Below are 13,669 nucleotides of genomic sequence, written 5' to 3'. Positions count from 1 at the left end.
AGTGAGGAAGCTGAAGAAGAAAAGTCTGAAGCTAGCAGGGTATGGTTCATGAGATTTAAAGAGACAAGCCTTCTCCATAACATGAAGGCAAAAAGTGAAGCAGCAAGTGCTAACTTAGATGCTACAGCAAGTTATCTAGATCTAGTTAAGATAATTAATGAAATCAGGTGGTTCCACTAAACAACAGGTTTTCAGTGTAGATGAAACAGTCAAGATGATGCCATCTAAGACTTTCACAATTAGAAAGGACAAGTTAATGCCTGGCTTCAAAGCTTCAAATGACATCCTGATTCTCTTGTTAGGTGCTAATGCAGCTGGTGACTTTAAGGTGAAGCCAATGTTCATTTACCATTCCAAAAACCCTATGGCCATTAAGAATTATGCCTGTGTTTTATAAATAGAACAACAAAGCCTGAGTGATAGCACATATGTATACAGCATGGTTTACTGACTATTTTAAGCCCACTTTTGAGACACGCTCCTCAGGAAAAAAAAAAATTCCTTTCAAAAGATTACTGTTCATTGACAATGTACCTAATTACCCAAGAGCTCAGATGGAGGTGTATAAAGAGATTAATGTTTTTTCCATGCCTGCTACCAACAACATCCTTTCTGCAGCCCATGAATGAAGAAGTCACTTTGGCTTTCAAGTCTTATTGTTTAAGAAATAACATATTGCTTTACAAATTGCAAGAGAACTAGAAATGGAGCCCAAAAATGTGACTTAATTACTGTAATCTCATGATAAAACTTCAACAGAGGAGGGGTTTCTTTTTATGGATGAACAAAGAAAGTAGTTTCTTGAGATAGAATCTATCCCTGATGAAGATGCTATGAACCCTGTTGAAATAACAAAAGATTTAGAATATTACATAAACTTATTTAATAAAGCAGCAGCAGAGTTGAAGAGGACTGACTTCAATTTTGAAAGAATTTCTACCCTGGGTAAAATGCTACCAAACAGCATCACATGCTAGAAAGAAATATTTCATGAAGGAAACAATCAATGCAAAAAACTTTATTGTTGTTTTAAGAAACTGCCACAGCCACCCCAACCTTCAGCAACCACCATCCTAATCAGTCAGCAGCCATTGTCATCCAGGCAACATCCTCAGCCAACAATAACATTATGACTCACCGAAGTCTCAGATGAGTATCAGCATTTTTTAGCAATACAGTAGTTTTTCATTAAGCTATGTACATTCTTTTCTTAGACATATTACTACTGCACACTTAAGAGACTACCATGTGGTGTAAATATGACTTTTATATGCAGTGGGAAACCAAAAACTTAATGGGACTTACTTTATTGCAATATTAACTTTATTGTGGTGGTCAGGAACCCAACCTGCAATATCTCTGAGGTATGCCTGTATATACCCCATGTTGGTTCTGTTTACTCTAGAGAGCCCTGAGTAATATACCCATTATTTCTCTGACAATATCTTCCTTCTCTCTCCGCTTTCACTAAAACTGCTCCAGCCACAATGACATCTATGCTTTTCTTTCAAGCATGCTCCTGCCTCAGAGCCTTTGTACTTACCGTACCCTGCCTGGAATCCCTATACCCTGAGAGTTGTATGGCTTACTCCCCTTTCCTTCTTTATATCTTTGCCCAAAAGTCACTTCTCAGTAACGCCTTCTCTGTATACCCTATTACGTCTGTCTGTCATATTATGTATTTTACTTACCGTTGCCGCTTTCTAAGATGTAAGCTCCATAAGGGCAGAAATTTTGGTCTGTTTTGTGCACCCAAAAATCCCCTGCAACTAGAACCATGCCTTCCTTACAGTAAGTGCTCAGTAAACGTTTGTCCAATGAACAAATGGAGAAAATATGAAGCCAGTAGGCATAGCTTATAAGTGCAGAGGTTAAAGATCTGTAAGTGTAGATAGATGTAGTAGTATGTGTGTGTGTATTAATATGCTGTATATATATATACGTGTGTGTGTGTGTTAAAAAGTATATAAGTATAGGGGTTAAAGGAAATACAGCTATAGCTATGAAGGCCTTTTAAATTAGGGTACACCTTAGCATGTTTGGAAGCAAACAACAAGTTTGGAAGCAAAGGACCCAGTGGACAGGGATAGATTAGCAATATCGTGGAAACAGAGGAAAATAAGAGACCACAGTCCCCTTAGAAATCATTTGATCAAGGGCACTGATAATAGGTTACCTTTTATTTTAAAAAATGTACAGATCCATAGTTCGTAGAAACATAAAGATGGTTATGAGCAATCAGAAACAAGAAGCAATGCCCAGCCTCAATTATAATTATAGAAATGAAAATTAAAACAACCAGATACATTGTTCTGTTCTTCGAGTGGCCAAACGCAAAATACCCAAAACCCAGTTGGCCAGTACAGAGAAACAGATACTTCCATACATTATTGAAGCGTAGGTCAATTGGTGCTACATTTCCTAAGTTTGGGGAATTCCATGTCTTATGAGTCCTTCTTCCCATTATACAAAACAAATTATTTCCTCTCTACACTTCCTTATAGCTGAAACACAGGTAAATATTAATAAAACTAAGGCTCTGCCAAATCTACGATCTATGCCATATTTTAAATTAGAAGCTACTGATGCAAAGGAAGTATCATATAAACAATATACACTGGGAGTAATTCCTAGTCATAGGAATTCACTCTATACATACGAATGTACACCAAGATATACAGATGCTCCTCAACAATTTACAAAGGGGTTACATTCAAGAAACCCATCATAAGTTGAAAATATCATTAAGTCAAAAATACATTTAACACACGCAACATACCAAACATCATAGCTTAGTTTAGTCTACCTTAAATATGCTTAGAACACTCACATTAGCCTGTAGTTGCATACTATAGCTTATCAGTTGTTTACGCCATGATCATGTGGTTGACTGGGAGTTGTGGCAGGCTGCCCACTGCCAGGCATCCCAAGAGAGCATCATATCATGTATCGCTAGCCCAAAAAAGGATCAAAATTCAAAATGTAAAGAGTTTCTACTGAAAAGTGCTTCCCTTTCTCACCATCATAAAGTCAATATAAATCATGTCAAACCATCATAGTCTGAGACTATATATTCAAATCTATTCATTACAGAACTCTGTAAGTACTATCAAAAATTAGAAATTTAAATGTTTATAGATTTTACATCCCTGTGTGGATATATGTGTTTATAATATGGAAAAGTTAAAATCAGGAAAATATAATTAAGAGTTAGACCTAAGTAAGCATTATGCTAATTGAAAAAAGCTAGTGAAAAAAGACAAATACTGCATGATTCCACTTATATAAGGTACCTAAAGTAGTCAAATTCATAGAAACAAAAAGTAGAATTATGGCTGCCAGGGGCTAGGGGAATGGAGAATAGGGAGTTATTGTTCAATGGGTATAGTTTCAGTTCTGCAAGATGAAAAAGAGTTCTGTGGATGGATAGATGAATGAATGCATGTGACAGTGGCACAATTGTGGATATACTTAATGTCACTGAACTGTGAAACAGATGGTTTTTAAAAAAGAAAATAAAAGAATTAGATTTAGGAAATAAAACTAAGAGGTAAAAGTATTAACAATAAGAAAAATTTTAGGTGATAAACAGGGAGACCATGACTTGTTAACAAGAACATACCTGTAGATAAGAAGTGGCAGAAATATCTCTAGTAGTGAACAAGAATGTGAAGGATGGATAAGAAATTCAAGAGCTAGATCACAAGCATATTTATACCACGTTTTCTTTAGGTCACTTGCATACTAGTTAATAGAGACAGGAGGCTGGCTTATCACTAACCAAGGTCCTATTAAAAGAAGTACAGATTTTATCAACAGTCCCCTAAATTGATAGCTCTGACCAGACTCCTGTATCTCTTCTCCAATAGAGAAAGGAGAAAGGGGAAAGGCAAGCCTTTTATTCAGATTGGTGCCATCACAGAACTTGCAGACTTGAGCTGAGATCTCTTGCATGGTAGAAAAGAGAGAGAAGCAGGCTCACCATTTCCAGGCACAGACTCAAAGGCTTAACCACAGGAAACAGTACAGTAGTTTACTTTATTAGGGGTGTCCAATCTTTCGGCTTCCCTAGGCCACACTGGAGGAAGAATTGTCTTGGGCCACACATAAAATACACTAACATTAATGATAGCTGATGAGCTAAAGAAAAAAAATCACAAAAAATCTCATAATGTTTTAAGGAAGTTTACAAATTTGTGTTGGGCTGCATTCAAGGCTGTCCTGGGTCACATGTGGCCCACGGGCCGTGGGTTGGACAACCGTGGTTTAATTAGTAAAGACCTTCAACTCCCACCCCATCTCAATTCCTGTATGCATTTGCTAAATGCTGTGGTATTTACGTTTCCTTGAAATTCTAGCTATGATTAATAGCCATACTTCAGTATTATTCTTATTGGCTATACTTATAATTCTTCTGTGGGGTGGTCTAATAAATTCTAACCACTAAACTGTGTGATTCACAAATTTAAAAATATGTAGTCACCTTTAATTCACACTTTTAATTCCACTAACATTTTTAAAAAATCGCATAGCTGATATAGTTGAAGGTTATGTTTTAACATTATTTTTGGCTGGACACGGTGGCTCACAGCTGTAATCCCAGCATATTGGGAGGCTGAGGTGGGTGGATCACTTGAGGTCAGGAGTTTGAGACCAGCCTAGCCAACATAGTGAAACCCCATCTCTACAAAAACAAAAACAAACAAACAAACAAAAAAACGAAAATTAGCTGGGTGTGGTGGCAGGCGCCTGTAATCCCAGCTACTCGGGAGGCTGAGGCAAGAGAAGCACTTGAACCCGGGAGGTGGAGGTTGCAGTGAGCTGATATTGTCACTACACTCCAGCCTGGGTGACAGAGTGAGACTCCATCTCAAAAAACAAAAAAAAAAAAAACTATTTTAAAAATGAGACGAACTTGTACATGTTGATACAGAAAGATGTCTATGTTAAATGACAAAAGCAAGATATACAGCTGTATTATATAATTCAATTCCTTTTGTGAAAAGAAAAAATGAGATACATTTAAGCTGGTGGATACCAAAACATTTTTCTGGGAAGATATGCAAGACACTTAATAATGGAGACCTCTAAAAGAGTGGGGGCACTGGGATGAGAAGGAAAGCTTTAAATTCTAATTTTATATATTTCTGTTCTGTTTGAAGTTTTTAACAATGCTCACAGTACTTTTTAATCTATCCATTTATATATTTAATATAGGATTATCTGAGTGAAAGGGATTATGCAATTTTTATGCATTTCTGCATTTCTACAAAACCCTAATAAATGATATTTTTATAAGATCACCATTCTCCACACATGAATCCCTTCTTATTAAAACTCTCACCTTATCTTCACTCACTCTCGTGGCTTATCTTCACGAAGATACTATACTTTGTTTTCTTTCTTATGTAAAATGAGGATAATAATACCTACCTGACAAAATAGTTATGATGACTAAATGAGATAAAGTATGTAAAGTGTCCGGTAGAGTACCCAATATATAGTAAGTACTTCATAAATGTATTTCCAGTGAAAGTTGTTTTTTCACCCTGCATATATATATTCATTCTTTTCCTACCTAAAAAGAATTTCTCTTTGCAACAACCACTTCCTCACTGTTAGCCCATGTGGCATGAGGCCCAGACTTAAGCCAATTAGAGCATTCCATTCCCTTTGCACAGACTGTTTCACAGGTGGCCCAGGACTTTTATTCAAATCAATGCTGGGGAAGAGAAACTCTCATTCCCCTTTGGATTTTAATTTTAGAAGATATGAGGCTGGAATTGCTGTAGCTATCTTACCACAGCAAGGGGAGAGCCTAAAGGTGCTAGAGACTATCATACGGAACCTGAAAATACTGACAACACAGTGGAGTTCAAAGCAAGGAAGGAAACCAAACCCTTGTGTCTTTGTCTGAACCCTCAATCCAGTTATAGTCACCTGACTTTTTAGTTATAGGAGACAATATTTGTTTTTTCTCAAGACAATTTGGATTGGGTTTTCTGTCACTTGTAATCAAGAGGGTCCTATCCTAGGCCGGGCGCAGTGGCTCAAGCCTGTAATCCCAGCACTTTGGGAGGCCGAGACGGGCGGATCACAAGGTCAGGAGATCGAGACCATCCTGGCTAATACAGTGAAACCCCGTCTCTACTAAAGAATACAAAAAACTAGCGGGGCGACGAGGCGGGCGCCTGTAGTCCCGGCTACTTGGGAGGCGGAGGCAGGAGAATGGCGTGAACCTGGGAGGCGGAGCTTGCAGTGAGCTGAGATCCGGCCACCGCACTCCAGCCTGGGCGGCAGAGCCAGACTCCGTCTCAAAAAAAAAAAAAAAAGAGGGTCCTATCCTAGATATTGCTGTAATTATTTCTTCTTACATTCTAAAAATGAACATTTTCTTAATATCCTTGGTCTGGTGCTAACTTCTCTCCACTTACAATCTTAAAAACCTAACCTATTTGGGTTGATTCCAAGTCTTTGCTATTGTGAATAGTGCCGCAATAAACATACGTGTGCATGTGTCATTATAGCAGCATGATTTATAATCCTTTGGGTATATACCCAGTAGTGGGATGGCTGGGTCATATGGTACATCTAGTTCTAGATCCTTGAGGAATTGCCATACTGTTTTCCATAATGGTTGAACTAGTTTACAATCCCACCAACACTGTAAAAGTGTTCCTATTTCTCCACATCCTCTCCAGCACCTGTTGTTTCCCAACTTTTTAATGATTGCCATTCTAACTGGTGTGAGATGGTATCTCATTGTGGTTTTGATTTGCATTTCTCTGATGGCGAGTGATGATCAGCATTTTTTCATGTGTCTGTTGGCTGTATGAATGTCTTCTTTTGAGAAATGTCTGTTCATATCCTTTGCCCACTTTTTGATGGGGTTGTTTGTTTTTTTCTTGTATATTTGTTTGAGTTCTTTGTAGATTCTGGATATTAGCCCTTTGTCAGATGAGTAGATTGCAAAAATTTTCTCCCACAACCCAAATGTCCATCTGTGACAGACTGGATTAAGAAAATGTGGCACATATACACCATGGAATACTATGCAGCCATAAAAAAGGATGAGTTTGCATCCTTTGTAGGGACATGGATGCAGCTGGAAACCATCATTCTTAGCAAACTATCACAAGAACAGAAAACCAAACACCACATGTTCTCACTCATAGGTGGGAACTGAACAATGAGATCACTTGGACTCGGGAAGGGGAACATCACACACCGGGGCCTATCATGGGGAGGGGGCAGGGGGGAGGGATTGCATTGGGAGTTATACCTGATATAAATGATGAATTGATGAGTGCTGACGAGATGATGGGTGCAGCACACCAACATGGCACAAGTATACATATGTAACAAACCTGCACATTATGCACATGTACCCTAGAACTTAAAGTATAATAAAAAATAAAAAATAAAAATTAAAAAAAAACAGTATGTTATTTGGAAAAAAAAAAAAAACCTAACCTATTTTAGTGTTCCAATTATTCTTATAACACTACCCGTTTTATTTTCTCTCTTAAGCCATACTCTGTACCTCTACTGCTTGTTGAATATACCTTTCCAGAATTCCAACCTACAGAAAAAAACATACTTATCTTTCAATATAATATATCCAAAGAAGAGCTGTTCTGCCTTCTAGTTTCCTGGGTTTTTGGTGATAAGTTATGTGTTTCTGTAACATTAATATACCAAGGGGCTTATGTTATCAGGAGGAATATTCACTTCTATCTGCACTGTGTCTATATCTATTAATCTTGAACAATATTATCTAAATATTTATACAATACTTATATAAAATCATATTAGTTAATATCTAATTTATCTAAATATTTACAATTACAAACTTAATCTTTTAAAATATTTACTCAGAAATCTAATTTCAGCCTTTCTGAAATGTTATGACATGAGAAGGCAAACAAAACACGTATTATTAAAATGATGAAAAAACCTTGCTTAAGTGCAAGAATTGAAAATGAAGACTGTAATTGTAATTCCAATTTTTCTCTTTGAACGTATTCCTTCCTGTGGGGTATAATTTTTTTCTAATGTAAAAAGTGAGGTTTTCCTTCTAAGACTGCCTGAAATTGCAAATAGAGATTACTGGCAGATTATTTTAAACTAGGAAGATAAGACCTGGTTACAGCAATACTTTCCAAAATGATTGTAACCCAGTCTTTTCCAGGTAGGCCAGCTTCTCTTTGTAATTAAACTCTGTTAATTTCATGAGACATGTCCAAAATATTGGCAACAATATTGTCTTTATTTCTTGTGACTCTAATATCTTCTCAAAATTTATACTTATTCTGAATGTCTTATTTTTGTGGTATATATAAATCTCCAGATTTAAGTCACTCTGCAGCTGTTTGTTATGTTTTCTCATTATACAACCTGGTTTATGCCCCTTTTCAAAATTTCTGAGTGGGCAATAGTTAGGTTCAATTAAATTTAAGGCCATCGGTCAGTTTATTTATCAAAACTATGTTTCTGTGACTTATCGTTCTTCCTATACCTTATCACTAATTCAAGGATACACAAAGAATAGTATATGACTGACTTCAAGGGTTTATACTCTGAACCATGACAATTTACAAAAGCTATAGATTTTTCCCCCAAAATGACTCCAGATTTTTTTCTGTCCTACTGTGTAGGCACTTCTCACTTATTGTTATATAGTAACAATCTTAACTAAAGCCTAGACTGATCTCATCTTCTTTCCCCATTAACACATCCCACATAACTACTGTTAATTATTCTTCCTATATTTACCAAGTCATTCCTTGGCTCAGAATTGTTCTAAAAGCCGTTTCCTCCATATCGTATCTAACATCCTTGACTTGGTTTTCAAGATCCTTCAGAAGCTACCCTTCCTCTAACTTGATATCCCAGTATTCATCCTTAGCATACTTTAATAAGTTCAGTGTCATAAACACAGCAAAATCAAATCCTTATGGAATATGTGCTAGATGAAGTCATAAACAGTATGATGAGACAGGTATTACATGCTAGTTTCATAAATAAATACTCTCAAGACTGACAAAAGGAGGAAACTGTCAAGCATATACCTAAAAAATGACGGAACTTACGCTTCTGTTTTCTATATTACATCTTTCCACTACATTGTGCTCTGTTCCCCCAAACACACAACTCAATTTGGTCTTTTTTTTTTTGGGGGGGGGGGTGGGGACGCAGTTTCGCTTTTGTTGCCCAGGCTGGAGTGCAAAAGCACTATCTCGGCTCACCGCAACCTCCACCTCCCGGGTCAAGCAATTCTCCTGCCTCAGCCTCCCTAGTAGCTGGGATTACAGGCATGCTCCATCGTGTCCGGCTAATTTTTTATTTTTAGTAGAGACGGGGTTTCTCCATGTTGGCCAGGCTGGTCTCGAATTCCCAACCTCAGGTGATCCGCATAGTTGATACCTCTCCAACTCAGGTTTTGTAGTGTTTTACAACCTTTGGAAATGCAAAAATTCCAGAAGCTCTCAAAGATAATCCTTATATGTTCTTGGTATGCTTACCAGTCAAAAACTTTTTCTCATTAAGCTTTATTTTCTATAGTTTATGAAAACAATAGTTTTTAACTTCAAACATAAAGATATATCACGATATTGAGTCTATGCTTATTTAAAACACACCAGTCTCCCAACCTCACCAAATTCTTACAATTGGTTGGGAGGGCGGTGGCTCTCCACGCCTTTTTGAGAATCACTGAACCTGACTTCATGCTCTTCGAGAGAAGAACCATAATATATTTAGAGTGATCACGTAAATTCATTCAGAAGGCAGATTTTTTGGTGCTTTAACATGCCAGACCCTAAGTAAGCAAAAGTTGAAGAAAAAAAAAAATGAGGCTAGTAGTTCTCAATATCAAGTACTTAAGAGTTGTTGCATGAATACTGGAGATAGTCAAATGAGCTGGTGGCTCTTTAACAATGTAGGGAATTAGGAGCAAGTATGAGATTCTGATTAAAATTGTAGGAAAACTAACTTCCCAAAAAAATGCACACAGAATTATGTATACAATGTTACGTGAGTTATGAACTGTGAAGCCCAATCACCTACCACCAGATCCACAGACCTCAGGTTAAAAACCCACTAAAACTAAGTTCTCGGGGAACAGGAACTGCCAAACTTGCTTACTAATCCTAATTATGTCTTATCCAGTGCAACGTATACAAAAGCTACTTAGGGAATATTTGCTGATAGATAATTTCCTCATAAAAATAACCAGAACACTGGCGAGTCGTTTTTTCCATTAAAGAGCCTTTTAGTCAAACTATTTTAAAAGTCCGAAACCTTTCACTAGTAACACCAATCATCTAAAAACCAGTAACTCGAAAATCGTTATTGCGCTATTCACATGTGGACTAAGCTATCACTAATGCAGGTCTTCTTCTAGTTGTCTCTCTACTCCCTTCAATTTCAGGGCTTCCTCCTTCTCATCCCAAAAGCTACACCCAGAGCCCCGCTGCCGCCAGGGAGACAAAAAATGATGCTCCACGAAGCACACACCTTCAAAACAGGAAAGATGGGATCTAGTGACCCCTACAACTTCCAAACCCTTTTCCCACCAGGTCCAGAGGTGAAGAGATTTACCTCAAGTTCCAGGAAACCGGTGGCGATTGCTCTCAAATACCTGGTACCAGTTACCAAGAAGCTTCCCAACCTCCCAGTCACCATAGTGACTTCTTAAGAGTTACGCTCCCTTCCTCTTCCCGCGATACTTCTACGCGGCACGTCATCCGAGTGGGCCACAGACCCCGCCTCTCGGTGAGCCCGCCCTCTTCTGTAGAGGGGTTTCTGGACCACTGAGGCCCGCCTCCCGCTGTGAGCGGAACCCTACACTTTCCAAAAAAATATTTTTCAAAACTTGCCAGGTTGTTTATCCAAATATTTTTAATAATAGTGCTGCTGTTGTAGACCACAGAGAAAACAATCCCTCGCTTTTCCTTTTCACTTAGTAGAAACTTCTACCGCGTAGGTCCCGCCAGGAGCTCGCGCATGCGCAGGAGCGACCATAAGATGGCGGTGGTAATCGCCGCACTTTTTTTCAAATTAGTGGATCCCAGAAATCATTGCGCGCATTTGTAACGAATTTCCGTTCGAGTTTGTATTTTAGGCGCCATTTTCGAGTGAAGGACCCGGAGCCGAAACACCGGTAGGATCGGGGAGGTGGGTACTACACAACCGTCTCTAGCCTTGGTCTGAGCGGACTGTCCCGCAGGTAAAGTACTTCTCTTCCTGGTAGGGTTGTCACGCTCTTACTTCCTGCCTTGTCCGCGAGCGCCTGGAAAATAGAGGCCTTGAGCCGGAGCGACGAAGTCCGGGCTGAGGCTTCCGCTGGGAGATTTCTCTTGCTGTCACCCCTCCCCCCTCGGCCGCTCCCCGGCGGCCCGGGCTCTCGCGCGCAACTCCCGGGCGCCACTTTTCCAAGCTACTCAGACGTCTTGGGGAGGCGCCGAGCCTCGCATATCTCTTCTTTAAAAAATCCTAGTCTCTATCTGGAAAAGGGCGTCTCCCCCTACCCCTCTCTTCTGCCAAGGGACTAGTCACCGGGTCTCAGCCTTCGCTGGTGACCTTTCATGTTTTACTGTCCAATGGGACTCCGCCCGGGGAGCTGGAGAGAAACTCTTGCCACCCCAAAATTAGCAGGCGCTGCCAGCGTCCGACTTGAAGTTGCTAGTGGTTGGTTCCAGCCTTCGCCCTTAGCGGTCGGTCCGCGGAGAGAAGGGAAATCTCGTTATGCTTCGGGCCGTCAACGGCACCGGGAGCTAAAGGGCGGGCAGACGAAAGCGGGCGGCAAGTCGCCAGTTAAGTCCTCACCGTCCTAGAGAGAGTTGCTAGCCACGGGATCCTAACCCTGACACGGACTCGTTTATCCACGTCGGTGCGCTTGCCTCCCTGGCGCCGAGAGCGTGGGAATGTCCGGAAATGCCGGCATATGGGAGTTCCTCCATTAGAAATGCGTTAGCGAGTATTACACGCTTATACTATGGGCGGACGGGTGGAGAGCTTTTAAAAAAGTAAATAAGCAGTTGCTCAGTCCTTGATTGATCCTCAGGCACCTCTAGTTTTTCCCACTTATATAGGTCTTGTTAAGAAACCAGTCCTGCCTTCTTGCCACTGGTGTTTTTCGATGGCTCCCTTCCCGAACTCCCACTGCCTCTAAGCGGGGTGTTAAGCTGGGCTCATGGAAGCCGGTGGACCGAGGTTTCCCCGGGAGGGGCGGGCGCGGTGTAGCGGCCCGCGGGCTCACTTGCTCCCGGCTCTCCCTCGGCCCCAGCAACCATGCCCCGTAAAGGCACCCAGCCCTCCACTGCCCGGCGCAGAGAGGAAGGGCCGCCGCCGTCCCCTGACGGCGCCAGCAGCGACGCGGAGCCTCAGCCGCCGTCCGGCCGCGCGGAGAGCCCAGCCACTGCCGCAGGTGAGTGACCCGCCGCGACTCCGCAGGAACGCGCGCTGGGGGACTGGCAGGCTTACGCGCCCAGCCCGAGGCTGGCTGGGGTTGTTGAGCGTGGGCTAAAGGCTACGGGTTTGAAGTCTGAAGATCGGGTGTCGGTCCCGTAGAGGCTTAGGAGAGCCATTTGGCAACTTTGAGATAAGACTCCCGTGCAATTTTGGTGTAACGGCGCTGGAAGGGATGGGGGCGAGCAAATGGGTTCAGTTGTGAATTTTTGTTTGTGACCTGTGGAATGGTACAGACATCTTTATTGTATTTCCGCTAAAATCGAGACGGTCAGTCAAGAGCAAGTGGATTTTTTTCCCAGAGACAATCAATATGACTGTGAACATGATGAAAAGTTTCTTGACCCTAACCTCACCTCCGTGGTCTTAGATTGCCTTTAAAGAAAAGACGATAATTTATTTGAAACCACTGTAGCTTTTGTGAGTCCAGGAGTTGGGTGACATTATTAAACTCTCGTGGCAGTGTCGCTGAAGTTCATGAGTTTCCAAAATGAAGGTTCCAGGTGCTCAGCGGTACGGATAATTGGATCTAGAGCCTTAGGATTTAACCGCCTGTCTAGGATAGACAGCAGGAAATAGCTTGTTACGGCTTTCCCAGATTTGCTCTATGATGTAGTGTTTTGACTCTTAAGAGGTATAGGTATATAGAATTTTGTGACTGGTGGCATTTCTTTCAAGAATTTCTTTTTTAATAAAATCTAGCTGAAGGTTTAGTCGCCCCCATGAGTTTAAGATAATAACAGATTTAAGTGGAAAATACAGACTCCTAAGTTTCATAAATAACATCCCTCCATCCCCTACTTTAAAGATGGGCAGTCATTAGTTCTCCGAACTAATTGCACTAATGTAGGCTTTTCTCCCTTTTGCCTTCCTTTTCCTTTCCTTTCACTGACTTAGAGACTGCAAGTGAGGAGCTTGATAATAGAAGTTTAGAAGAGATTTTGAATAGTATTCCTCCTCCCCCGCCTCCAGCAATGACCAATGAAGCTGGAGCTCCTCGGCTTATGATAACTCATATTGTAAACCAGAACTTCAAATCCTATGCTGGGGAGAAAATTCTGGGACCTTTCCATAAGGTATTTGTATGGAAATAACTATTTTATAACTTTTAAATAACTGTTGTAAGGTAATAACGTCTTTACAAGATGTTTCAGTTTTGTAACTATCCTAAAATTCACTCCCTATTTATCCTGATAGC

The 13,669-nt window shown here is 40.5% G+C and overlaps 2 protein-coding genes across 9 annotated transcripts in view; one reads left to right on the top strand and one right to left on the bottom strand.

Annotated features, from left to right (window-relative positions):
- The window catches only part of IFT80 (intraflagellar transport 80), a 138,116-nt gene extending 127,103 nt beyond the window's left edge, over positions 1 to 11,013 (bottom strand). For 4 of the 5 annotated variants that reach the window (XR_004056691.1, XR_004056692.1, XR_004056693.1 and 1 more), the window contains exon 1: positions 10,603 to 10,743. The gene's annotated coding sequence lies outside the window, so the exon portion shown is untranslated. Of the gene's footprint in view, positions 1 to 10,602 lie in introns of all 5 variants that reach the window. The other variant, XM_030928156.1, reaches the window with a different exon arrangement.
- A 23-nt stretch (positions 11,014 to 11,036) lies between these two features.
- Positions 11,037 to 13,669, top strand: part of SMC4 (structural maintenance of chromosomes 4) — a 36,081-nt gene continuing 33,448 nt past the window's right edge. For 2 of the 4 annotated variants that reach the window (XM_010366712.2, XM_030928141.1), the window contains exons 1-3: positions 11,113 to 11,230; positions 12,290 to 12,430; positions 13,369 to 13,547. In XM_010366712.2, coding sequence (XP_010365014.1) covers positions 12,295 to 12,430; positions 13,369 to 13,547 — 315 coding nt within the window. In that variant the 5' untranslated portion in view covers positions 11,113 to 11,230; positions 12,290 to 12,294. Of the gene's footprint in view, positions 11,231 to 12,289; positions 12,431 to 13,368; positions 13,548 to 13,669 lie in introns of all 4 variants that reach the window. The other 2 variants (XM_010366710.2, XM_010366711.2) reach the window with 2 other exon arrangements.

The sequence above is a fragment of the Rhinopithecus roxellana genome, chromosome 1 (genome assembly GCF_007565055.1).
Source record: "Rhinopithecus roxellana isolate Shanxi Qingling chromosome 1, ASM756505v1, whole genome shotgun sequence".
Classification (NCBI taxonomy): domain Eukaryota; kingdom Metazoa; phylum Chordata; class Mammalia; order Primates; family Cercopithecidae; genus Rhinopithecus; species Rhinopithecus roxellana.
This window is presented reverse-complemented; position numbering and strand designations above follow the sequence as displayed.